We start from the raw sequence: 27,273 nt of genomic DNA on the forward strand, positions 1-27,273 counted from the left end.
GCCTCGGCAGAATAGTGATGTTTGTGGGCCCTTAAGCAAGGCCCTTAACACCCAGCTCCATGGGCGCCGCTTTGGGTGGCTGCCCTTCACTACCAAGCTCGCTCTCACCTACATGTGTGTCACGGAGAGCAAGATGGGGCAGGCAAAAAGAAAAACTGCCCGAAAGGATCAATAAAGTGTCTATTGTTTGAAATCATGTCCAGCCAGGGATTAGCCCCCATTCTGGGCAGCCCCAGTCCCCATGTGCTCCCCGGTATCGATTCCAGGCTCAGAGTGACCTGTGCTGGCTAAGCAGTTATGAGGGATGGGTAGATTATCACTAAACGTGGCAGAGAATCAAGAAATCTAAGTCTTTAAAGTGTTACCTTCGGGATCCCCCCCATATTTAGGGCTCTACAAGTAAGATTAGGGGTTTGTATAAACTTTATTTCTTTTACATAGCAACTAAATCTAGTAACATTAGAAAATGTAACAAGAATAACAGAACTTCTGCAGATATTAAACTACACAGTGCTGCTTGTAGATTTTCTTATTGAGAACGTTTTATAACAACCTGTATGTTAAACATGAACATAGGTGATCTGTTGTCTGCCATTTTAAGGATCACCAATCAAGGGCTGGTTTTCCCCATTTCACTCCTTTCACTCAGTGGCCTAATCTGGCTCTGGACTGGTCCTCATGGGTGAAAGTGTGTCCAGCAGAAACCTGTAAGGAGTTGCCTTCATCTTCTTCCGTTTTCTGTTCTTCTGTTTGATTTGATCTATGAAAGACGTCAACAGCTTCATGAGCACTGGGACCGAATGAGCTAGCTAATAGTTAATATACTACACAAGCATAACACTGTGCAGTAACAAAATTAGATGGAACACCCCCCGCCCCTTCATAAAGTCTTTACTAAAAGCCCAGCTTTGTGTGACTTATCTCAATGTAACCAGGTTCACCAGATTGGCATCTGAGGCTGTCCTTTGTGCTACCACTACGTGGCGCTGTTTCAGTTTTGGTGCAACTTGTCTTAAAATTTAATCAGCTCTAAACTTCATGCATATAATATGTCACCAAAGTTGAAAAAAGATCCAAAAAATACTTTTTGAGTTATCATGCTAGTGAGAAAAATGTCGGCAGTGGCCGACCGGTCCTAAAACCATAGGTTTCCCTCTCTGGGGAATCTAATACTCACTCTTTTCCCTCCTCTTCACTCCGAGGAGTGCACTCAGGCTCCCAGCTGGAGTGACCGGCTCACAACTTCCTGCAGTCTTCGCCCCCTTTCTTCCAGCTTCAGCTTGCTTATCCTTCTTGACTTTCTTTTTAAGCACCTTGGTTTTGTTTCCTGGCCCCGGTTTTGAGGCGACGCCTTCATCGGACTTCTTCCTTTTCTTGGAGCTCTGGCTGGTTGTGTCGAGAGTGAAGAGCGCCCTCTTGAGGGATGAGGACTTCCTCACGATCTTCCTGGAGACGGTGACTAGCTCCTGGCTAGCCTCAGAGGGGTAGTCTCTCTTTGCCTTACCAGGTGTAACCTTCTCCATCTTCCAAGTGCTCTCGCTCATTCCATTCTCCGCATCCTCCACTTTTACCTTCTTTTTCTTTTTGTTCATCCTCCTCCACTTCTTTTCTCCGGATAGGGTGATGATGGTGGGAGCGGTATTCACAGAAGCCATCGGATGTTCCTTTGAGGTGTCACTATCTGATCATACAGAATGAATTATTAGTTTAACGCAGAATGAAAACCAATGGTTTCGATGGGATCATGACTCAGTTGCTTGTCTTGTTTACCCATGTCTCAGGTCATCAGTCCATATGCAAGCTCACCCATGTGTATCAGAGACTCTGCGCAGCATTATCAGTCTGTGGTTGTACAGCTTGTAGACACCTTACCTGAAAGAATCAATGCCCATGTCTCCTTCTGTTTCTCTACATCCCGGGAGCGATCAGATTTAGCACCTCCGCCTCGCCCCTCTGGCGCGACCTCTGAGCATCTTGCTCTCTTCTTCTTTTTCTTCTTTGCCGGCGGGTCCATTTTATCTGCCCGTCTCTTCCTCTTGGTCTCCCCTGTTGAGGTTTTCAGAGTGCAAATGGCCTCCCGCTCAGTAGGTGGCGCCACTTCAGAGGCCTGCAGGTCAGAGGAGCAAGGGAGACGCCCAGCATCAAGGCACCCAGTTCCAGAGAAAAGCTAGAAACATTAACAAAATATATACCTACATTGTGCTTTAATATCGGAGGCATTGGATGCCATTTTTTTTACACATATATTGCAGTTCAGAATTGTACTTTGTGCATTTTTTTCCACCCCTGTAAAAACCAGAACAAGAGCAAGTCACAACCTGCAAGCGTTTTGAGTCCTCAAGGCTGATGTCCTTGCCGATTGTTGTGGTCTTAGCTGCTGAACAAGAGATGCAGATTCACAGAGAACAGAGGACGCATTCAGCATGTCAGGAATGAGCACACAGAAATGTGAGTGGCTGAACATGCCCATATAACAAATCCCCATATCTAATCATATCTCTCCCAGGGCTCATGGGGGCACCTTCGCATGCCGCTGCATTTGGGGGGCTGGGGAGGGACATACCCCCGCTCTTCTGCTTCTCAGCCGGGAAGGTGGTCTGTTTCCTTCCTTTTCTTTTCCTTTTCTCTCCACTTTTCACAGGAGCTTCCTTGGAGTCCAACAGAGACTGAACACAGAGTGTAATGTCGGTTCTTGAGTTTACAAAACAAAATCAGCTGCACTTTACCAAAATACCTGCATGAGAGGTATGATGTTAGTATGGTTATGGCAGATGCTGCAGTCGCTCCCTGACCTGAGAGGGCTCCTCTTCAGCAGTCCCACTGCCCTCCAGGTTTGTGGCCACGGCGCAAGTCAGGTCTGAAACAGCAGGAGACAGAGACGTCACAGTAAGATTCTCACCTAGCAACACTGTGTAGTCATGTGCCCTGCAGGTCAGATCAGGTAATGTACCTGAAACTAAGCAGGTTTGGGCCTGACCAGTACTTGAATGAGAGACCATTGAGGAAAGTGGGCTGCTGCTGGAAGTGGCTTGTGGTGTGACCAGTAGGTTAGCCCATCATGTGGTCTGTGTGCATCCCAGTGCAGTGATGGGGACACTGGGCTGTAAAAATGGTGCTGTCCTCTGGATAAGAAGTAAAACTGAGGTCCTGACTCTCTGAGGTCATAAAAGATGTTCTGACTATAATTGCCCCCTGTGGGGCGATCTGGCCTTGTAATAATCCCCAGTATCTAACTGGTGAATTCTCTCCTGCCCCTTAGCCACTGTGTGGTGAGAGTTCTGGTGCAGAAAGGCTACTGTTGTATCATCCAGGTGGGGGTTGAAGCCGCTCCCTGTGACTTTTGCAAAAGTGCTTTGAGTGTGTTGAAAAATATCAAAACCATTCAGTGTTTCTCCAACCACTATATTAGGGGGGTGCCCCGCCCACCCTCCCTTGAAGGTCAAGTTAATTTTATTTAGTATTATTTTCTATATAGCGCCAGATCAAAAAGTAATTTAAGTTAACCTTTCCTATAGAACGGGTCTGTATATTGTCCTTTTATTAAACAAACCAAATAGCCGTATGTTATTTATCTTATTTACACAACAGCTTGTCATTTTTGTCTCTACAAGGTCACGCGTTTACAATTCTCCTCTGCTCTCTGTGTTGCGCGTAGCGGAGTTCCGCCTGATGCGCGCTAGGCTGGGTCATTATAGTGCACTATAATTTGCTAATATTATTCATGTTAATCACCGATATTTATCAAATTACTAAACAGAACACAAATATTGGCAAAGATAATCAAAGTTTTCACAATTACACCAGAGAAATAAATGTTTGCAGTCTTAAACGCATGTCTAACATCTATTATCTAACCACAAATGTCATCAAAACTTTCAGCATAAGACCCCTTCGAAGCAAATGCGGGTCTCATCTGACGGCTTGCAACCTTTGCAAGAATGTGTCTATGTCTTGATTCCAGAAGCTTCAGATGTCAGCTTTACTGCCCTCTCAACACTCTGAGAATGTGAGGGTAGATCTGGTAGCTTCAGCTGTGTGCCGTTCTCCAGCGCATCGTGACGATCGCTGTCGGTGAAGTGTTCAGTCAGATTCACAGATGCCAGGATGTGACAGACTGATCAGGTCAGACCAGTGGGTTGCGTTCATGTTGATGGCTGTGATCGTCTTCAGTCTCTTCTTTGGAGGGATATCAGCTCTGATTGAGAGGATTTTCTGCAGACCAGCCTGTCTCACTGCCAGGTCGATGGACTTCAGCATGGAGTAGAGCATCTTCTACGGTAGCAAAGGCCTTGTGCTCCAGGTTCTTGAGAGCCACACCTTTAACGTCTTCTGATTGGTTCTTGATCCTTTGGATCATGTTGTAGATGTATTGCTGCTGGTTGCTGAACTTGTTATCCCTCTTGACCTCAAACCAGCTGACTGCATACACCTCAACTATGAACTTGACCGCGTGGTACAACTTGTCTTGCAGTTCTGGTGGACAAACAAGTCTCGTCCAAACACACATCAACCTGATTGCTAGAGTCAGCCATCTGGCATGATTGAGGGGTCCAATTTTCCATGCAGCAAATCTGAGGTCAACTCTGCCAATGGAAATTCCTCGAATATACTCCAACTCTGGTCGGTGCTAAGATCAGTCAGTTTCATCTGGAAACTGGATATCATCAAGTGGACCATTAAGGGTTCTGAACTTGATCTGTGGCAGATCCTGGTGATCAATCACACATAATTTACCCAATGGGCCGCTGAAGGTTGTGGGACTCTTACTGCTGCCATCAAGGTACTTAAAAACTGCTCGAAAAGGTAATTCGTTTTGATGAAGAGAACAACCAATAGTGTGCAGTCCCTGCTTGAGATTAGTTTCCAGCACTGTATATATGCGAGAAATTAGACGGAATTCTGACTCGTTATCCTGAAAAAGTTTTTCCTGTTTCTCGATAAATGGGCCAGACGTTTCTGACTTCCCATATCAAGAGGTTCTAGAAATGTTCTTCCAGAAGCCCAGAAAGATTCACTGCAGTGACAAAAGCTGCAGACTTTGTGGATAAAAGCAAGAGAATGCCCCAGAAAATAAAAGAAAGAAAGAAAGAAATTCTGGGTGAAGATGTTTTCCTTTGCCAAAAAAAAGAAAGGAATAAAACAAGAAAAATCAAAAGCTAGTGTCAAGGAGCGAGACGAAAACCACGCTGAGGTGGAGGGAGAGATAGATGGAGAAATGACAGCAGTAGAGTTGATCAAAGTGAGCGAGCCGCAGGTGGAAGATAATAAGGCAAGGGTGGAGGACTTAGAAGCTGAGATCTTGGCGGTCTCGGAGGACACAGACGAGATGCAAGCAGGAATTGAGAAGACAGAAGCTGAGATCGAGGCAATCTTGGTGGACCTTTTGGGTGGAACAGACAGTGGAGGAGACATATGAGTGGTGCTGCAGGAAGAAGTGGCGGAAAAAGCAGTGGAGGACCAGATTAAGGCAAAGGCAGAGATGATGCAGGAGGACATGAAGGAAGTGGAGATGGAAGCTGAATATATTAACCATGAGTAATATTTATAATTTATCAATAAAGTGCTAAAAGATGGAGAGAATGGTCTTTTTATTTGGATGAGAGGGGGCTGTATTCACAACATAATGCCAGTAATGTTTGAAAGGTGTAACAAACTAGCGCATCGTATCTCAGTAAGACACCGCAAATCAAAAACCTGAATTCACTGAAATCACGAGGATTTTACAGCTATGGAGCTGACAGGCTTCAATCACCAAAGCAACTGAAATGTTCTGCACCTGCTACTGCTTGCTATGCATTATTATGCGCAGGTGGGTAAAGGATAGAACTCGAGTCAAAGATAAAGTTGCTCCTGGTTAAATATGACTCCAATATAAGAGCTGTTCAATTCAGTCAAACTTTTACTTTAAGTTAAAGTACTGGAGTACTTGGTATTAAAAATACTTTATTATTCAGAAGTATATTGTATTGTATTGCGTCTGCCCCCCCCCCCCCCAAAGCTGTAAACCTAGGGGAAATACTGCATTCATTCTTTCATATTGCTTTGTCTGTATGAAGTCCATGTAGTGTTCATGCATATGGGCCGTCTACAGACAAGTTAACATGATCACACTGTATATAGAGGAAGCACAGACCAACATTATAAGGAGCCTTTATGGTTGTCATCAAACAAGCCTATATATACAGTATGTCCCATCTTAAATGTATAATTTAATCTGTGATCGATTAGTTGGATAATTACAAGCAGCTATATAATATGACCTCAGTATAAAACCCTTATGGTCATTGCACTTTTTTAACTGCTGAAAATAAAGGTACCTTTTGACGTTCTAAACATCGGTGGCTCACCAGAAGTAGGACTGCACCCAGCTGAAAGGCCCTGTTAAGGGAAATATACAGCAGTTACCTTTATTTTGAATTTAAAAAAAAAGCAGCAGATGTTATCATCAGAAAAAGCATCAGACGTTACACTCGCAGTCGTCACACAAAGCAGTGTTTAAACTGCACTGGGACACACGTATATCCAATCAGACATGCACAGGCCTGATACAAAATGCAAGTTGCATCAGACACGTCAGAATTTAGGTAATTTTATGACCAGTTCAGGAGGAACACAAAAGAGGATGATGTTTACAAAGTACAAAGCAGTACTGCAGGGATTAAGCAAAGAGATGTTAAGTAATTATTAGGGATGAGTCCGCATTAACTGTGATTTTTTTCATTCTTTTCGTTCTTCTGTTTTAGTGTTAGTTCTGCACGTGCTGTTTTAGTGTTAGTTCTGCACGTGCTGTTTTAGTGTTAGTTCTGCACGTGCTGTTTTAGTGTTAGTTCTGCACGTGCTGTTTTAGTGTTAGTTCTGCACGTGCTGTTTTAGTGTTAGTTCTGCACGTGCTGTTTTAATGTTAGTTCTGCACGTGCTGTTTTAGTGTTAGTTCTGCACGTGCTGTTTTAGTGTTGGTTCTGCACGTGCTGTTTTAGTGTTAGTTCTGCACGTGCTGTTTTAGTGTTAGTTCTGCACGTGCTGTTTTAGTGTTAGTTCTGCACGTGCTGTTTTAGTGTTAGTTCTGCACGTGCTGTTTTAGTGTTAGTTCTGCATGTGCTGTTTTAGTGCGGCGCGTTTGGGACAATCGTGAGCCAGACGAACACGACCTGATTGTAATTCATTGACTGGAAATATGCAATTTGTTGGCTCTGCTTTGTGTCTATTGGCACAACTTGCTGCAATGAGTGTGAGAGAATGTGAGTCGGCTGCTGCTGTTCATTTTCATCTACATTTAGATTGTCATGGTTGTTATCAAGGTTCTTCAAATTCATGTTTGTGAAATTCGTTCTCAATGAAATCTTAAATAAGAGTAAACTGTCAGTGTACCAGTTTGGCCAGTTAACCAAAATGTGAATTACTGACTCGTCTTTCCCAGTAAATACAGACTATTGGTAGATAAGTTCTGTTTGGCTATAGTGCTTGTGTAAATTTTCAACTCAGTTTCTATTTTATAAATCTTGTGATTTTTATTGCGATGATTTCAAACATTGAAATGCAAATTCCCTGACATTGTTCAGGCTTAGCTGCAAGACTACTTTTAATGTTTTAAGTTTACCTTTTGCAGCAACGAGTGTCTCATTTTGAGAAGCACTGTTAGGATTGTGTTGTTTAAAATAAAGAAATCACCACTCGACATAACTGCCCATTATTAAACATTATTGCATGCTATTTTACTGTAAATCTATCTGACACCTAAAAATTATCAAGGAAATAAAAGTCTTGTAAACCAGAGTAACTTGTTAACTCTGCACTGACGCCCCAAACCCCAAACCCCACTCTCACCTGTATGAGTGTGTGTGTGTCCCAAAGCAGTGCATGATGGGATATCATGCACAAATCAGTGCTCAAAGTATACCTGCACTTATACAAATGGCAAATAAAAATGCAGCATTCATCATACAGACTAACACCCCATGCTGGGTCCTGGACAGGCTCCAGATCCACAATGACTCTGACCAGGACAAGCCGGGAGAACAGTGTTTCTCAACCCAGTCCTCAGCGAACCCCAGCCAGTCCACGTTTTTGCTTCCTCTCAGCTCCCAGCGCACCTGTACCAGCTATTCGGTGTTCCTGATTGGCTGGGAGCTGGGAGGGAGCAAAAACGTGGACTGGCTGGGGTTCGCTGAGGACTGGGTTGAGAAACACTGCGGTAGAAGATGGGTAGGCAACATAATTATGGAGAAAATGTCGATCACAGTCAAAGCAATCACCATGATTTTTCAGAAGACAAACATACATGTAGCATAATTCGCCTTAACCTGCTTAGTGTTTTACCTTAACGGTAACGCATGCGGTTCCCTCTTCATCCTTGGTGAGTCTGCTCTTGCTCTTAGATGATGAAACTTTTGGAGAAACTGCAGGGAGGTTAGACTAAGCCTTCACAATAGTGTCAGGTATGTCAGCATCAATGTCTGGCCTTCCCGTAAAGATCAATGTGGTTACATAACTATCAATGTCACTGTCACTGTGTCACGACATCGTTATGCTCACACATTAATATGACAAATAAAACTGTGAAGAACAGTTACCTGCAAGAAGTGTCTCATTTCTCCCCGAGGACACTGGACCACCACAGATCCTATCAATAATCTGCAGTAGGTTCCTGGTTCTAGTTGTCAAAGTCCTCTTGGAACGGACTTTTGAGGCAGCTGTGACTGTCTGAATGAAGATTTGGTTATGAGGGTAAAAGAGACTGAAACGGCCATGGATTAAAGCACAGACCTCATTTCCTCTAACATGCTTTCTGGAACGACTGCAAAGTAAAACACAGCGCACACGTGTAAATCAAACACGACCCGGAGAAAAGACTAACCTGAGAGCAAACGAAGTAAAGGATCCTAAACGACCCTCCCTCCTCAAAGCACCCGAGACCCCATAACCTGCTGCAGAGTCAGAGAGCAAACGAAGTAAAGGATCCCAAACGACCCTCCCTCCTCAAAGCACCCGAGACCCCATAACCAGCTGCAGAGTTAGAGAGCAAACGAAGTAAAGGATCCCAAACGACCCTCCCTCCTCAAAGCACCCGAGACCCCATAACCAGCTGCAGAGTCAGAGAGCAAACGAAGTAAAGGATCCCAAACGACCCTCCCTCCTCAAAGCACCCGAGATCCCATAACCTGCTGCAGAGTCAGAGAGCAAACGAAGTAAAGGATCCCAAACGACCCTCCCTCCTCAAAGCACCCGAGACCCCATAACCAGCTGCAGAGTCAGAGAGCAAACAAAGTAAAGGATCCCAAACGACCCTCCCTCCTCAAAGCACCCGAGACCCCATAACCAGCTGCAGAGTCAGAGAGCAAACGAAGTAAAGGATCCCAAATGACCCTCCCTCGTCAAAGCACCCGAGACCCCATAACCAGCTGCAGAGTCAGAGAGCAAACGAAGTAAAGGATCCCAAACGATCCTCCCTCCTCAAAGCACCCGAGACCCCATAACCTGCTGCAGAGTCAGAGAGCAAACGAAGTAAAGGATCCCAAATGACCCTCCCTCGTCAAAGCACCCGAGACCCCATAACCAGCTGCAGAGTCAGAGAGCAAATGAAGTAAAGGATCCCAAACGACCCTCCCTCCTCAAAGCACCCGAGACCCCATAACCAGCTGCAGAGTCAGAGAGCAAACGAAGTAAAGGATCCCAAATGACCCTCCCTCGTCAAAGCACCCGAGACCCCATAACCAGCTGCAGAGTCAGAGAGCAAACGAAGTAAATGATCCTAAACGATCCTCCCTCCTCAAAGCACCCGAGACCCCATAACCTGCTGCAGAGTCAGAGAGCAAACGAAGTAAAGGATCCCAAATGACCCTCCCTCCTCAAAGCACCCGAGACCCCATAACCTGCTGCAGTCAGAGAGCAAACGAAGTAAAGGATCCCAAACGACCCTCCCTCCTCAAAGCACCCGAGATCCCATAACCTGCTGCAGAGTCAGAGAGCAAACGAAGTAAAGGATCCGAAACGACCCTCCCTCCTCAAAGCACCCGAGACCCCATAACTTGCTGCAGAGTCAGAGAGCAAACGAAGTAAAGGATCCGAAACGATCCTCCCTCCTCAAAGCACCCGAGACCCCATAACCTGCTGCAGAGTCAGAGAGCAAACGAAGTAAAGGATCCCAAATGACCCTCCCTCGTCAAAGCACCCGAGACCCCATAACCAGCTGCAGAGTCAGAGAGCAAACGAAGTAAAGGATCCCAAACGATCCTCCCTCCTCAAAGCACCCGAGACCCCATAACCTGCTGCAGAGTCAGAGAGCAAACGAAGTAAAGGATCCCAAATGACCCTCCCTCGTCAAAGCACCCGAGACCCCATAACCAGCTGCAGAGTCAGAGAGCAAACGAAGTAAATGATCCTAAACGATCCTCCCTCCTCAAAGCACCCGAGACCCCATAACCTGCTGCAGAGTCAGAAAGCAAACGAAGTAAAGGATCCTAAACGACCCTCCCTCCTCAAAGCACCCGAGACCCCATAACCTGCTGCAGAGTCAGAGAGCAAACGAAGTAAAGGATCCCAAACGACCCTCCCTCCTCAAAGCACCCGAGACCCCATAACCTGCTGCAGTCAGAGAGCAAACGAAGTAAAGGATCCCAAACGACCCTCCCTCCTCAAAGCACCCGAGACCCCATAACCTGCTGCAGAGTCAGAGAGCAAACGAAGTAAAGGATCCCAAACGATCCTCCCTCCTCAAAGCACCCGAGACCCCATAACCTGCTGCAGAGTCAGAGAGCAAACGAAGTAAAGGATCCCAAACGACCCTCCCTCCTCAAAGCACCCGAGACCCCATAACCTGCTGCAGAGTCAGAGAGCAAACGAAGTAAAGGATCCCAAACGACCCTCCCTCCTTAAAGCACCTGAGACCTGATCCTTATCATCTACAGCAGCTTCTCAATATCAGTCCACAAGGACCCCCAGACAGACCACGTTTTTGCTTCCAACAATAAAATCCCAATGATGAAATCACTCTGCTGACCTTGGGATTTGAACCTGCAACATTCCGATCACAGGCCCATCCCTCCTAACCCACTGAGCCACACACTATGTTCCCATTGTACCATATTTATTGTCATAATTCTATTGTTTTTAATCTGTGTTTACCAGTGACTGGGTGGACAGGCAGACACTGTCACTGCATAATAGCTGACGGATTACTGCGCATATGTCAGTAATCTCTTGAATCTTGAATTCCGCAAAACAAATGAAACCGTCACCTGCTGCGCGGATCGGTCTTTGGCCCCTGACTCGGCGCTGCTCTCCGTGTCCCAGCACCCGGGCCCCCTCCCTACAGCGGGGGTGCTGCGTGTGGCTCCAGCCAGCGTGGCGGTGGGCTTGCTGGTCCTCAGCGGGCGTGCAGACTCTGCTTTGGCCCCATCCTCACCGCCCGATGAATCTTCACTCCCCCTCTCTTCCTTTTTGGTGAATGCCGATGATTTTTGGGTGGATATAGAAGAGGATGAGGCCGAACTGCTGGATGTCAGGCCCACTGGCTGAGGATTGGGGGTCAGTGGTGCTTCCTGGAAATGAAAAATTAAGATCAGTGAAGAAGGTTAGAAGATGGATGGATGGGTGAGTGATGAGTGAGTGAGTGATGGGTGAGTGAGTGATGGGTGAGTGAGTGATGAGTGAGTGAGTGAGTGATGGGTGAGTGAGTGATGAGTGAGTGATGGGTGAGTGAGTGATGAGTGAGTGGGTGATGAGTGAGTGATGGGTGAGTGAGTGATGAGTGAGTGATGGGTGAGTGAGTGATGAGTGAGTGAGTGCCATAAACCAAAGGTTTACTTTGATTTTATATTGTAATTGGATGTGGTGTATTTTCCAAGGAAAGTCAGTGTAAGACAATTAACATTATGGGGTGTTTATAAGTACCTTAAACAGACACTGGGCAAGAAACATTGTACAGGGCACAGCTGTGCAGTGTGATTTAGAAAAACCGTTGTAACACGTATCTTTCACATGTTAGCTTTCAACGATTTTACGCAGAGGAAATGCCACTTTTCTGACATTACAGATGATAAATGAATCATCTGTCCACTCAGGTGTGACCGACCAAGACAGCCATGACCGGGTCACTGTCCAAAGTCCCCCACTCGATGGGCTTCTCAGGGGGCTCGCAGCCCGCGGCCTTGGTGAACAGCAGCTGTTCAACAAACCCCCCCCCCCCACCTCGATTAATGAACAAGAAACGCAAAAACGGCACCAAGCCGACTGCAAGCATTACATGATGTCACCTGTGTCAGTGGGAGCCCGTCTTCACTTTGCGACTCACTGTTGCCCCCTGCTGCTTCTGCAGGGGCTCTGCTCGGACCAGGGTTGCTGCTGGGGTGCTGTTCTAGTGGTGGGGAGGTCGATCTCACAGCCGCTTTCGGAGCAGCAGGCAAGGGTTTAGCTTTGGGTGCCACCAAAGTTTTCTGTATCAAAGAACAATTGAAAAGGATGATTCACAATGGAATATATATCAAAACAAGACAAGAGTTTTCAATTTATAATAAAAATTATTTTTTGATAAAAGCATCCTGGTGCGAATGGCATGATAAAGCCATAGATGCATGATTAGTTGCTTGTTCCATCAGGAAAAGCACACAGTTGTTTCACTGGAGCAACAGTGCCCCCGGTGGATGGAGTCTGCTTGGCAGGTTTGTAAAGCACGGATATCGATTATACCAAAAGACAAAAGGAGGGAAATACAGTATGAGACACAGATTTTGGATTGGACCTGCAGAAGGTACAGTTGAAAGGAAATAGAAATTAATGCTTACAGACCCCAAAGCAATTTCATATAATGCAAGACATGAGGCCGAATTCAGGTGGTGGTTGAGGAGCTGGACTTGTATTAAGTAGCAGTCATAAGTTTAGACACGCCAAGCCGCCTACAGAGGAGAGTGATAGCATGTCGCATCACATGACCTGCCCACCTGACCCAAACTTTTGACTGGTACCGTATAAAATTTCAACACCATCAGGATATGTCTTTCAAATATTTCTTCCGGAAAGTAGTAATTTACCAAAATGTCATCTCGTCCAGCCTACGTCAAAACATGACGAGTCTTCATGAATTTGTGTCTAAAATCCAGTCTGAGGCTCAGTGATAATTGGGTAGCAGACTGAGGACAGCAGTCGGGTGAGACTAACCTGGACAGCTGCATCCTCCCTCGCATCAGCGTTGCCACGGTCACTGTTGCCACAGTCACTGTCTGAAGTCTCCCCTATGCCAGTCACTTCTGGGGTCGCTGAAGGCTGGCTAATGTATACCTATTCCCCAAACAAAAAAAAAAAACAAACAAATAAAAACAGGCTTGAGCATCTCAGTTTCAGAATCAATTATCTGATGACAAAACATCTGGTTCATTTTAAAATTTAAAAGTCCTTTTCAGCTAAAGCAAAACAGTTGTTTCAATACAAATCAGAAATACAACCTTCTAATTGGAGCTTGATTTTAGGCAGATTCACAATGAAAGCTAAATGATTACAGTTTGATTTAGGGTGGCATTGCCAAAATGGTCTGAAGACGTACAGATATTAAATTATTGTGTCGTTCCAGTGATATCTATAAATGACATCACACTGCTACAGCAACATGACAGCTAATGAGCGGTGAGACGATCTTTGCTCCAGTAACACAGATGACTGGACTGCGTTGGCGGGATGACATCGTTGCGCTCTGATTGGCTGTCACCGTCTGAGCTCTTTCCTCTCTTGAAGGGGGCCACATGTATGGCAGAGGTGATGCTAGCTTTCGCTGGAGCTGCAGTAATTACAGCGTCGATCTCGCCGGGAGCTGGAGATACCAATTTAGCTTTGGATCTCGCTACGGATTTCTGCGCCACGGGAGGGAATGTCACTAAAAGCGCTGGCACATACCAGGCCTGATGACCGGTTAGCGGTATCCCGCCGCCTTGGTATTTAGTAACGCAAGACGCAAAAGGACCTCCATGGATTTGTAAACACAAATGGCTGCGAGAGGGAATTGTATGAGAGCAGTTACTGACATCACCATTACAAGTCTGACAACAAAAATTAGCCAATATGTTTGCAGACACTGCAGGGGACGATTGAAGAGATTCAGCGGCAGGAAGGCAAAGACACACTCAAGGATAACAAAAAGCCCACCTGCAGCGTAGCCGGGCCTTCGCTCGCCGATCCGGCGCTGCTCCCGGCATCCGAGGTCCTGGCCTCCCCCTCTGCAGGGGCCCAGGCTGTAGCTTCAGGCAGGAGGGGGGTACAGAGGCTGTCCTTCACGGGGACAGCAGGGTTCATCTTGGTGATCGGCCGTCTGGCAGGGGTGCCTCTGGGGGTGTTTGCTGGTTCCTGCATCGCAGACAAAAACGTGGGAGTGAAACATAAAGAATACTTCACACTTTCTGCAGACAAAACAGGTCAGTTTGAACGGATGGAGTCACCCTTCTGTAATACAATTAAACAAATATATACATATATATACCTTATGATGAGAAAACCACAATAATTTGGGAATCAGTTCGGATACCAGCTCATACTGAAATGACAAATGTGTTCAAATGTGATGATTCTAATACTCTAAAATTCCATCCATCCATCGCTTATCCTGGTCAGGGCTGTACGGCATGATGGTACTATCAATAATATAATTCAAAGTCTGACCCAACAAATGAAACTGCATGTTCCCAGTAAATCCTCCACCTTCAAAATGCAGGAGTTTCCAAAGAAATGAGCAGATGGAGGAGGCTGCGGAGCTGTTTATATTCAGTCCAATTTATAAACAAACAAAAAAACAACAAAAATAGACATTAATTTCCATGAAAATCGCTTCACAGATCAGACATGCGACGCCCTCACAGTCGCAGGCGGCTAATGAATTAGGGATCTTTCTGGTGAATCACGATGACACACCATAGCGGCTCACCTGCAGGCCAGCTTCAGCTGCGCTGCTCCCCATCTGCGAGCTCTCGGCCTCCCTCTCTACAGCGGGAGTCCTGGTCACAGCTCCGGCCGTCACCGAAGTCACGACTGCTATCTAAACGGGATCATGCAATAAAAACTGGATGCTGGAGAATGGATTAGCAGTGTTAGGCACACTGATGATCGTTTCCACTTTTTGCACGACTGGATCACAAGTTCACAGCTGAGGCACATTACTGTTTACACCTGTGTCTGTCGTGTGTTTCCAAGGTGTTAAGTCGATCACTCGTGTTCAGATTGCGTTACTTCCGCAAGAAGGTCAAATGGGTCCGTGGACAGTTATTGTGACGTCCTTGTGGACGACGCATCAGAACACCTTAACGATTACTCTACAAAAGATTCATGGTGAAATGTGTCCCGGACCACCTCAGCTAGTGCTCTGCGTGATCAGGTCACAATGTGCCTTGGTGGTCGTTTACACTTGTGTTTGGTGCCGTCCGCTTGTGATCGGACTGCCGAAGGAACATTCTAAAACCAAGTGTAAATATGGCCTTAACAACTCCATCTGCTTTATTGCCAGGTCAGGACACCACGCCAAAAAAAAAAACACTACAACAATTATCACTATGGCTACAACTTATGAACATGGAGTTTAAGAATTATTGTTTTTGACACGTTTTTTTGGTGACTATGCTTTTCTTCTAGGGCAGCGGTTCTCAAACTAAGGTACCCTCTGGTGGTACCTGAAGGTTTCAGTGCACCTATGCCACACTGAAAATGGTGGTACGCCATATACTCAACTTTGCGATAATTCTACATTAATTTGGGGATTAAATGTATAGTTGCGATTATGAATTTTAACTATAGTTGCAATTAATCGTGATTAATCACAGAAAACTATGCAGTTAATTAGTTACTTTTTAAAATCGATTCATAACCCTAGTAATAGCAGCAGCGTATAATGGATGCTTCACATGAAATTGAGACCTAGGTATGTTTATTAAACCTTGTTTATGAGTCATCAACCGTCAAAACATACGCAGCCACTTCAGACACTACTAAACCTGAGTTGGTGGAAGCCCATCTTCACTATCCGATTCACTGGTGCTTTCTGCTGCTTCCGGACCGGTGGTGCTGCTGATGGGCTTGGCTGTTGCTGCGGCCGTCGACGTTTCAGCCTTGCTCGGACCGGCAGACTTGGGTTTGGCCTGGGCTGTCAGACTAGATTTCTGTATTCCAGAGAGGGTCCATCGGTGCATGCCGAGTTACCACGAAGGAGGGTAGAGGTAGCGTTCAGTGCATACGGTCAACGGACCCGGTGATGCGAACACGGGCAGACCAGCAGATAACAATGATTATATCCACAGCTGTGAGCTCAGTCACGAGGGGACGATCTGAGGCTACACCGTTACTGCTTATCAGCTTTACTATCAAGTCAAATATTACCAAGTGCATCATTACTCTCATACCATCTATGTACAATCCACAGCTTACAGTGGCACAAAACAACGTTCCCCAGGGCCGCGGTGCAGGATATATACATAAAGTGCAGAGACTGTAAGCAGGACAGGTGCAACACATGAGGGAGGGGGAAGAGGAGAATAATAGCTAATAGATAAAAATAGAGAATGTATACACTGACATACAGGAGAGCTAGGGGTACCCACACAGCACAACAGATATGGTGGCTGCCGTAGAAGTAATAAACAGATATGGCGCAGATGTAGGAACAGTGCTGGGCAGTGTCCACTGGATAAAGTGACCAGTGCTGGTGGGGAGCCAGGTTTATAATGGGCCGAGAAAGCGTTCACGGTCATGTTCGCTCATGGTCACTCTAGGAAGATTTTCTATGTTAAATCGCACTTCTATGCTAAATCGCACTTCTGTGCCTTCACTGCCTGATACATCGCCGCTGTCGGTCTCTGCGCCCTCGGCCTTCACTGCCTGACATATCGCCGCTGTCGGCCTTCACTGCCTGACACATCACCGCTGTCGGTCTCTGCGCCCTCGGCCTTCACTGTCTGACACATCACCGCTGTCGGTCTCTGCGCTCTCGGCCTTCACTGCCTGACACATCACCGCTGTCGGTCTCTGCGCCCTCGCCCTTCACTGCCTGACACATCACCGCTGTCGATCTCTGCGCCCCCGGCCTTCACTGCCTGACACATCACCGCTGTCGGTCTCTGCGCCCTCGGCCTTCACTGTCTGACACATCACCGCTGTCGGTCTCTGCGCTCTCGGCCTTCACTGCCTGACACATCACCGCTGTCGGTCTCTGCGCCCTCGCCCTTCACTGCCTGACACATCACCGCTGTCGATCTCTGCGCCCCCGGCCTTCACTGCCTGACACATCACTGCTGTCGGTCTCTGCGCCCTCGGCCTTCACTGCCTGACACATTGCCGCTGTCGATCTCTGCGCTCTCTGCCTTCACTGCCTGACACATCACCGCTGTCCACTGGATAAAGTGACCAGTGCTGGTGGGGAGCCAGGTTTATAATGGGCCAAGAAAGCGTTCACGGTCATGTTCGCTCATGGTCACTCTAGTAAGATTTTCTATGTTAAATCGCACTTCTACGCTAAATCGCACTTCTGTGCCTTCACTGCCTGACACATCGCCGCTGTCGGTCTCTGCGCCCTCGGCCTTCACTGCCTGACATATCGCTGCTGTCGGCCTTCACTGCCTGACACATCACCGCTGTCGGTATCTGCGCCCTCGGCCTTCACTGCCTGACACATCACCACTGTCGGTCTCTGCGCCCCGGCCTTCACTGCCTGACACATCACCGCTGTCGGTCTCTGCGCTCTCGGCCTTCACTGCCTGACACATCACCGCTGTCGGTCCCTGCGCCCTCGGCCTTCACTGCCTGACACATCACCGCTGTCGGTCCCTGCGCCCTCGGCCTTCACTGCCTGACACATCACCGCTGTCGGTCTCTGCGCCCTCGGCCTTCACTGCCTGACACATCGCCGCTGTCGATCTCTGCGCTCTCGGCCTTCACTGCCTGACACATCACCGCTGTCAGTCTCTGCGCCCTCGGCCTTCACTGCCTGACACATCACCGCTGTCGATCTCTGCGCCCCCGGCCTTCACTGCCTGACACATCACCGCTGTCGGTCTCTGCGCCCTCGGCTGGCCTCTCCACAGCCAGCGCTCCGGCTGCACCTTCAATCTGGAGGACCTTCAGCTTCACTAAGCTGTCAGGGGCACCTACTACAGCCGGCTTGGTAAATGTAGGTTTTGCTGTTTCAGCTGCTTTCTAAAATAAAATTATTATTGCTATTTTTACCAGAGAGGTATGGCTGCAGCCTTGGGGGCCTCTGGCACTGTGGCCATCTCACTCACTGCGGTAATTTCTCTATATTGTCCAGGGGTGTAACTTCAGAAATTTTCGCTACTCTACAACAGGGCCAGTTCTGTAAAAAATGTAGTCTGATATGCAATTTTTGCATTTTCTGCACCAGGAGACTGGGAGAGCTGATTTTCCAGCCCTCAAATTTACACAGAAAATTAAATATATTTCTCAAACATGTGATGAAAGCAGCGAACTGTATGTCATTCATTCAATGAAGGAGACCCAGCATGCACGAATAAGAACCGTCACTGCATTAGTCGACACGCCTGACCTGGGATCAGCAGATAACTGCTTTCTCTGCCTCTGCTCTTCCCTTTAAGTAACCAATCGATTCGATTGTATCAAACGTTAAAGTTGGTGAAATAACAGCTTTTCCGAAGCCCACCGAAGCTGGTGTTTAGTGTAAGCTGATGGTGGCTGATTCAGATCCTCATGCTGCCTGTGTTCAGGAACTACAGTTATACTGTCATTTCAGCCCAGTGACCCCAGTGAAAACCATCAGCTGGAACCTGAGAAGCTGAAGCCAGACTGACTAGCAGTTTTTGAGGGAAAACCATACCGAAGAGGAGTCTTCCTTTCTCGGGTGTGACAAACCTGGACAGCGGTGTCCTCCTCGCTGTCACCGTCCGATGACCTCGTCTCGCTGGTCACCACTGGGCGTCGGCTTGCCGCGTCTGATCCTACAACCTGCTGAAACGCTGCACCTTCATAGGAAGAGAGCAGCGGTCACATACCCGGAAGAATTCAATCTGAACTCTCCCAAATAACCAGCTACACCATAAGCCAGGGTCACCAACTTCGGCCAGCCGGCCGGTGTGACATTTTCAATTTGAGACGAGTCTGCACACACATGCACACGCATTTACGTGTATGTAACAGTTTTATTACCTTGTAAATAGTCTGTAAGATTTACAAACTGCCCAAAGCTTTTGATGTAGCTAAATTAGGTTTGTAATGGAATTATATAGATTTGCCGTAAGATTTCTCGGTCTGAAAGCGCCATTGTTATGCCAGATGCGTGAGAGCTGGCAGCTCTGATTAGTCCAATGGGTCGTATTAAATTGACGTCATTGTCCAAGGTACGCATAAACGAAAACGAGGCGGCGGCCATTTTACCGGGGTGTGAGTGACAACAGCAGCAAGAAAACCCCGAATCTAAGTTTCTTCTGTATACCTTCGGATCGTACAAATCAAGGCAAAGAGACCGAAGAGCTGTCGGAAGGCTACAGAAAACTTGGCTAAGGTCCATCGATCGAAAGAACTCGAACGACGAGACTGTCAAGAAGTGGCACGTTCTGTGTTCTGAGAATGGGCAGAATTTCAGTTAAATGCATTAAAAATGCGCATTCATTTCCTTTTGAGCATTTTGTAATTTGTATTTTCCTGGACGGAAAGAATCAGATGTAGGCTAATTTGTAACAAAATAGATTGAGAGATTGTATTGTGTGTATTTAAAATACTTAATAAAATGCCATTAAGAACGTTCATCACTAGGCTTACAGACTTTTAAATACAGCCTATCACCATCCTTCGCATTATTCCAAGGAAAGAAGCTGCTTTGGTGATCGGTGCAAATTGCCTATTAGTATATGCAGTAAAATAGGCATATATTGCTGACTGAATGTCAGTATAGGACGATTAGCAAACAGCAGTGCTGTGCTCTAGAACTTGTAAATGAACTCGCTAGCCTCCTAAGCTTAGTGGCATTCTAAATTAAGTTAATTTCAACAGACATGCTCAGGCAGTGGCATCTAATTGTGGTTTGTCATATATGGAAACCTTCATTAGCGATAAATCAGGCCAGTTTTGTTCCTAAGGACAATGTTAATTTCTATCATCTAAACGTGGGCGTTTTTATAGCCACCGAGCTTGTGTAAAAGGGAGAACCGACTGGTGAACTTGACATTGCATATCATCTGCGTCGCAGTCGCTGGTCCCGTTTGTATTTTTTGAGTGTATATCTAAATAAGAGTTTCTTTGAGTTCATGTTCGGCACCCTACTGTAAGACAAAGCTGGAAATTCACGCATTATGATCATTTAAGAAAGCGCTAACGCTTTCTTAAATGATCATAATGAGTGAATTGCCAGCATTTGACTTAACAAAATACAGCTTTTCATAGTCCTGAGCACTCGCAATACATTTAGTTTATATAAAACTTTCTTTAACATTGAAAAGAAATACAGAAATGTATGCTTCTGTGTGACGGACGTCTCCGAGATTCCCTGGTAAAATGGCCGCTAAGCACAAATCGTGACGTAATACGCATGTAACTTAATACAACCCATTATACCTGTTTCACACTTAGTCTCAGCTTCAGCCTCTCTCGTGCATCCTGGTGGCCTGGCCTTCCTCGCAGGGGTCACATCCAACTTAGGCTCCCGCTTCGTCCTGCTTGGAGCAGTTAGTTCAGATTGGAGCGATTAGATCAGATTAAGTCAGATTTTCTCACGTGGGTCTTCTGCAAGTCACGTGCACAAAGCAGTGCGTAAAATCCCGCCAAAAGCACAATTTATTCCACAGTTTAACTACTTACTTTATCCAGGCCACGTATATTTCGAACAGTGTTGTTTGCACTTCAATTTCTTTCTGTATAAAAGCGAAACATACAATTAATCCTTGGGAAAATTAAAGTTCTATCCTTCGATCGAACCTTCTGGAAAGCGGGCGACCGCAAAACCACGTAGCTAAGCAGATAAAAATTCTTCGAAACAAATTTAATTACAAATGTAACTAACGCTGTACATTTATATCTTGTATAAAATCACAGTCCTGCAAGTTAAACTACTTTACCATTCATGCATATTACTTAACTAGACTGAATTCTTTCAGCACTGTCCCGACTCCAAAGTGCATAATCACATTCATCAACAAGGCTAACTGCACATTTTAGCCAGGCTAACAGTATTATAAACACCAAACATGCCGTTATGCATTTTTGTATTTTTCATCAGAGAATATAAATTGCTAGGTTAGCTTTATCTTGCGAAGTATTAAGATTTTTCACCATCTACAAAAAACCATCAGGAACGTTCTGCGTCGGCAGCGCCTATTAAGTTTTTATTGCGTAAAATCCACCTTGATGCCTTGTTTCTTGAGCACGTTTGCGGCTTTCTTGTAACCATTTTCCTTTAAGTGCAGGTAAATCAAACGCAATAATTCGCCATCAGCAGCACCCTTCCCTTCTGAAGTCATATCTCAACGCTGGAAAAGGGATCAGTGATTGCACTGTAGAAATAACGCCCTTGATAAAATGCACATGAGTCCCGATTTGCACCTTTGAACCTTGATCTGATGTGCATGCTGGGATATGAGGTTCGGTTCGGTTCGGTTAGCGACCCAATGGGTCCCTAAGGTTGCGACCCTCATACGGTACTAATCAACGAATTATATATTTTGAAATATATATATATATATTTTTATATATTATATATTTTTAGTCATTCATCTATGAATCTCACAAAAATACATGATTCTTTATAAAGAACTGCGTGTGTGTACTGTATATTGTGTGGGTACTGTATTTGTGTGTGTACTGTATATTGTATGTGTGCTGTATATTGTGTGTTTACTGTATATTGTTTGTACTGTATATTGTGTATTTACTGTATATTGTGTGTACTGTATATTGTGTGTGTGCTGTATATTGTGTGTACTGTATATTGTGTGTGTGCTGTATATTGTTTGTACTGTATATTGTGTATTTACTGTATATTGTGTGTACTGTATATTGTGTGTGTGTTGTATATTGTGTGTGTGCTGTATATTGTGTGTGTACTGTATATTGTGTGTGTGCTGTATATTGTGTGTGTAATGTCTCCTTGGGCCCCCTGCTAGATTTTTCTGAACCAGGTTAGGGGACCCACAACGGTGCATTTTGAGGCCCCTATAAAGTGCTGGGTCCCCTGAATCTGCCGGGGTCTCCTTGTCCCTCCGGTGCCCCTGACACCTGGTCCAATGAACGGCCATGGCAGCTTGGAACCTGTCCCAGAAGCTATGGATGCAGGGTAGGGAACAACCCAGGATGGGGCGCTGACCCATCGCAGGGTACACTCATCATACTGATACACACACACACACACACACACACACACACACACCATTAGCAAGAGGCATTTGGCTTGGTAATAGCCTGACTTGTTCAATCACAGAGCTTAGCAGAGCGTCCCTTGGCTGATATTTCCAATATTCTTCCACCATTTTGCATTAACATTTTCTTCCTCTTCAGTCACAGTGGTAACAATATGATTAGATCCTAATGAAGTCTCCTCCTCGCGGATCTCCCCACCTCTTTGTCCTCCCCCAGCTCCCGCTGAAAATGCAGTTGGAAATCCCATCTGCCTGTATTGCCACCCCCCATTCTATAACAACCTAGCCGTCATCAAAATAATAACGTGATTGTTCTGCAGATTTTCACACCACATTAGAAGATCTCATTTTCCAAACCGTAATTTTTATCCAGCTGGGAGTGTTTGATGGCTTTCGCAATTACGCACCCAGATTATTGCCTTTCTTAGGTGTGCCGGATTGTGCTTATTGCCACCAGTCACAAAGGGGAGCAGATGGTATTAATAGTAAAAAAATAATCTCTTAAAAAAGGATCAGGCCCACGAGTGGATTACGGTAACAGATCTGTGGATTGCGCGTTTAACTTTCGAGGGTCAAGGAGCAGGACAGAGGAATCAATGCTGTGGGAAATTCTGACGGACACTGTGATCAAAATGCAATTTTCACCATGAACATGGTATTTAAAAACAGCCACAGCAGAGACGAGTCTGACCACGAACACATTTGTCCATGTATGGTCAGGCTGACGATCCCTGATGGGACCATATCTTGCTGGATGGCTAGATGAACAGCGCTTCAGTTCCCAAACCTCTCCTCAGGGCCACCTCAGCCATTCCAAGTATTCATCAGAGTTCACTACCAGCCGACGTAATTTGTTTATTTAATTAGTTAACAAAAGTCAGTGAGGTATCGATTAGCCATAGGAAGTGTGTTAGCGGTCAAGTCAAAAAATCCATGGGTGTATTGGATGGTTGATGCCGTGCCGTGGTCACGTTTTGAAACGGCTAGGCTGACACACTTCAAATCCCACGGACAGGATATAATATTTCTACACCAACATGAAGATCATACAGCATTTGCGCGCTCCATGGGATTCAAACCCACAACCATTGTCGCTCCGGTGCTCTAGGTGCTGAGCCAAAGGGGCTAGAGAATATGAGACCCTACCACATGTGTGCAGGTGCACCGTGGAGACGGGAGCAGTGAGAGCGGAGAGCTTCCCTCCGCTCCCCGAGTCTCAGCTTCCGGAACAGCAAGGTCTGCTCTTAAATCCCCTCACTATTTTCCTCTCGTTCCTGCATCCTTCTCTTCTCTCCATGGCAACGGCATCTATATGGGTTGTCTCCAGCATGCAGTGTCTCCGGTTTGTTGCCAAGGTTTTTTTTTTTTCTCACAATAGATGAATAATCAGAACAAAAGGAGCATCATATAATAAAAGTGTTATTGACAACAGCAAGAAATGCTTGGCAAGTCCCCAAGATATAGTTATATAAGCTATATATAGTTAGAAAAACTGAAATGCTTTTTTTGTACACTAGTGAAAGCAAAAATGTGTTATAATAAAATAACATTTCAAGGAGAGAAATCAAGGATGATCTTCTTTGTGAAGCATGGATCTTGGCCCAAACTGGGCTTATTCACCCCTGGGGTGTTGATCTGCTGACCTTCTGCCCAGTCAGGTGGAGCCTTTGAGTGTCTGGCCTTCTTTTTGCTTGCTACTTTGAGGTTTAAGGTCTAGACTAGGATTCACGGATTCAAGGATTCGGATTCTCAGTCGCAAGGGAAATGGTCTGACTTTTGTCTCGCCCACAATGCATCTGGAGGCGCAAAGAGACCGCAAAGCAGCTTAGGGGGGATGGTTAAACCTCAAAGGGGACTTTATTGCGGGGATTATGGCTTGTAGGAGGTCCCTACTAGGACCTACCAGCAGATTGGATGAGTTACAGGGAAACAATGACCGGACTGAGGAGCACAGGACAGGGGGCACAAAAACGCACCGAGGACAGACAGGTATAAGACATCACAACAGACAAGTGATAATCAAGGAAAGTGAGGGTTGCAATTACATCCGACACGGGCTACATGAGGGGCAGAGGTGACTATTTGGCATGCGGGATGGCTACTAGGGGAGACCCCTGGTGGCCAAACGGCTGCAGGACAGGGCCGCAGGAGACAGGACGTTACAGCTGTAAACTGCAGTCAAATGCAAGGTGGTCAGCTTCGCTGAAAAACCAGAGGTGTGCATCATAGCCCCAATACGGTGCATGGCGCAGACTGTTAAATTACAACTGGCCAATTACGTGCTAAGTAATGCGATGGCCTGAGGGCAGAAGCTCCTACTGAACCTCTCGGTGCTCAGTGAGGGACAGCAAAAGCACTTTCCAGACTGCAGCCTGGTAAACGAGGACGGTAGTGAGTAGGGGCGGGGGCAGTGACACGTGGTGGCAATCAGGAGAGGAAGCAGGATCCTGCAGGTGCGGAACATTCATGACGGTACTTCAGCGTAGTTTCACTTAAAGTGCGCAAACGGAGCCTGTTTGCCCCGACATCGGCCCGAGTGAGTAAACACAGCACAGCTCGTCATCGCCCTTCCAGGCGACCGCGACATATGTTTTTACATATTCCACCCACCCCCACTAATTACAACAGATAATTAGCAAAGCTGTTTAGATTACAAAGAGTCTGGTTTCCACAGTCAGCTCCTGGTGTGATTCCAGGAGTGACAGACTAAATTATCGAAACCTAGGTTATTATATTTTCTGTGTATCTTATTCATCTTACTAATAATTAATAGTTTTTTTTATCAATCAGCTTCCCTGGAGTATTGAATTATTAAATGAATACATTATTAATATGAGGTACGGCAGCGTTTCTCCGAACATCGTTTGACAAACGAGTGCCTTGCATCCCCAGCTATCACACCGGCGCCTGGGAACAAACACTCAAGTCAGATCAAAGCATCAAAGCCAGACAACAAGCCGCCCTTTATTGTGTTAGCGGGGAATTTACCGGCTCTCAGCTGGGGGTGCAGGTCGGTGAGCCGGCTGGCTGTTGGAGGCTGATGTTCAGTGGTGAAGGACCCGGCAGCATGACCCCGGCTATCCCTCCCACCCAAGGCCATCAGGTGCCGCCTGCTGTCCCTTCAGCTCCTCTCATTCCCTCTACCAAAGACATCCTTCCTCCGCACATGGTCTTAATAAAGAAACGGTCCCCAATGGAACGGACGAGGGGTTGAAGAATTCGTTAAAGTCAATTGGCAAATTATACGCAAAAATAAGACACAAGAGAAAAATTATCCATGACAGCAGAAACAATTGACCCGTTAAAATAATACAAAAATTTTGGAACATTATTATATTTGTTACATTTTATTTTCTTCTTTTTTTAAATTTGGCCTATTAAAGTGCAGGGTGAACCATAAGTTTATGGAAGTTTTCTCTGAGACATGTACTTGTGTCAAAGTTTTTCACTTTCATTAAATGGATGTACATTTTAAGGGACAGTTTTCTGTTTCACTGCAGTAACTTTAACAAAATCGGTGGAATTTGCATCTGCTGGAAATAAACCTCAGGGTAAGTATTACATTTTGGGCTGCCGGGTCCTCTGGGAGAGCAGAGGCATACCCTACCATGGCTGAAATTCTCTGCTTCTGATAGAAACATCTCATTAGAACATCGCTAGGAATTTCCGGCCATTAAATCCCCGTTTAATACAATAATCGTCATGGCATGTTTCCGTGTGACACGCACGTGTTTGTGCTGACAGTCCCCGGTTTGTTTGCACCGGGCAGCAACATGAGAATGTCTTTGCTGAATCTCGCAGGTAAAACACCGTGGAAAAATAAATCATTTATAGTCCTCAAAGACATTCAGCCTTTCTGCTGAAACTCGGCGCATCAATTATTCAAAAATGACAAAATAACCACACTGGAAACAGAAAAGATGGAGGGAGACATCCATCCATTTACCTTCAAATATTTAGTCCTATACAGGGTCCAGGGGAAACCTGGGTACAGTCCCGGACAGAGCTGGGCTTGGGGTTGGGGCTCCCCCCCAAAACGATTCCAGTTCCTCTCAGGGGACCCACCCTCACCCACCATGTGCTGCTCAGAGTCACCAGTTCGCCTACCCACATGTCTCTGGACAGTGAAGATACGTCGTGTTGTTACAGTATAGAATATGTTCAGCTCTCTTTGTCCCATTACAATCTGCTCCCTAAAATATCATTGAGGCATATTATTTTTTTGGTCATTTTTAGGTTTACAATTATTAAAATGTTTGTGTTTCTTAAAATTGCAATGAATAAGCCATCTGTGTGCTTACCCAGGACTGGAACCTACCTCAAGCAGAATGTGGCACAAGGGTGGGGGGACATCAAGGGTGGGGGGACATCAAGGGTGGGGGGACATCAAGGGTGGGGGGACATCAAGGGTGGGGGGCCAATCCGGCGCAGGGTGCATAATGTACAGCAGGGGGCGCCACCATACTGTCCTAGGACACACTGTATCACATAACATGGGAACTCCCCTTAATGTACAGCACAGTGCAAAAGTCATAGGCAGTCACAGGAAATTGTGTTTAAATGATACTTCCGTTGGTGTAAAACTAACATATTTTGTCTATAAAACTGTGTCAACTTCCATTTCCATACCCCTCCTAATATCACCCCAGTACATGCTGCAATCACCCAACACGCCAATTAGCCTTTTGACTTGACCACTTGCACACTTTGTTTGGCTAATTAATACCCCACTGAGTCATTTAACGAATAAAATTAACGAATGAAATGAGCTGGTGGTGAAATTTAACGCAGAACCAGAATGACTGGGGAGAGGTTTAGGAAAGAAAGTGATTTTATTCCAGCTAATTACTCTTAATCTGCACGTATTCTAACGTTGAACTGTGTTTTTACACAGATAAATAACTTTAAACATCTCCCTCCTGCTCAGTACAGT

At 45.9% G+C, this 27,273-nt stretch overlaps 1 protein-coding gene across 8 annotated transcripts; it reads right to left on the reverse strand.

Annotated features, from left to right (window-relative positions):
- Window positions 1-405: 405 nt before the first annotated feature.
- LOC111850130 (uncharacterized) lies at window positions 406-21,540 on the reverse strand. 8 transcript variants are annotated; one of them, XM_072706607.1, is made up of 20 exons: window positions 21,330-21,540; window positions 20,788-20,840; window positions 20,545-20,645; window positions 18,847-18,956; window positions 15,963-16,127; window positions 14,903-15,013; window positions 14,131-14,328; window positions 13,153-13,272; window positions 12,252-12,431; window positions 12,071-12,160; window positions 11,235-11,537; window positions 8,571-8,700; window positions 8,317-8,384; window positions 6,318-6,378; window positions 2,793-2,857; window positions 2,522-2,666; window positions 2,319-2,377; window positions 1,873-2,107; window positions 1,178-1,681; window positions 406-760 (listed from the first exon to the last, which is right to left on the reverse strand). In XM_072706607.1, the coding sequence occupies exons 1-20, from the start codon at window positions 21,444-21,446 to the stop codon at window positions 654-656; spliced, it is 2,922 nt and encodes a 973-aa protein (XP_072562708.1). In that variant the 5' UTR covers window positions 21,447-21,540; the 3' UTR covers window positions 406-653. The 8 variants fall into 8 exon arrangements, with proteins under 8 accessions (XP_072562708.1, XP_072562707.1, XP_072562710.1 ...); XM_072706606.1 differs by having other exon boundaries at window positions 8,317-8,396; window positions 20,545-20,642; window positions 21,330-21,539; XM_072706609.1 differs by having other exon boundaries at window positions 2,319-2,374; window positions 2,564-2,666; window positions 8,317-8,396; window positions 21,330-21,539.
- Window positions 21,541-27,273: the final 5,733 nt, after the last annotated feature.

This window comes from Paramormyrops kingsleyae, chromosome 24 (genome assembly GCF_048594095.1).
Source record: "Paramormyrops kingsleyae isolate MSU_618 chromosome 24, PKINGS_0.4, whole genome shotgun sequence".
NCBI classification, from domain to species: Eukaryota; Metazoa; Chordata; class Actinopteri; order Osteoglossiformes; family Mormyridae; genus Paramormyrops; species Paramormyrops kingsleyae.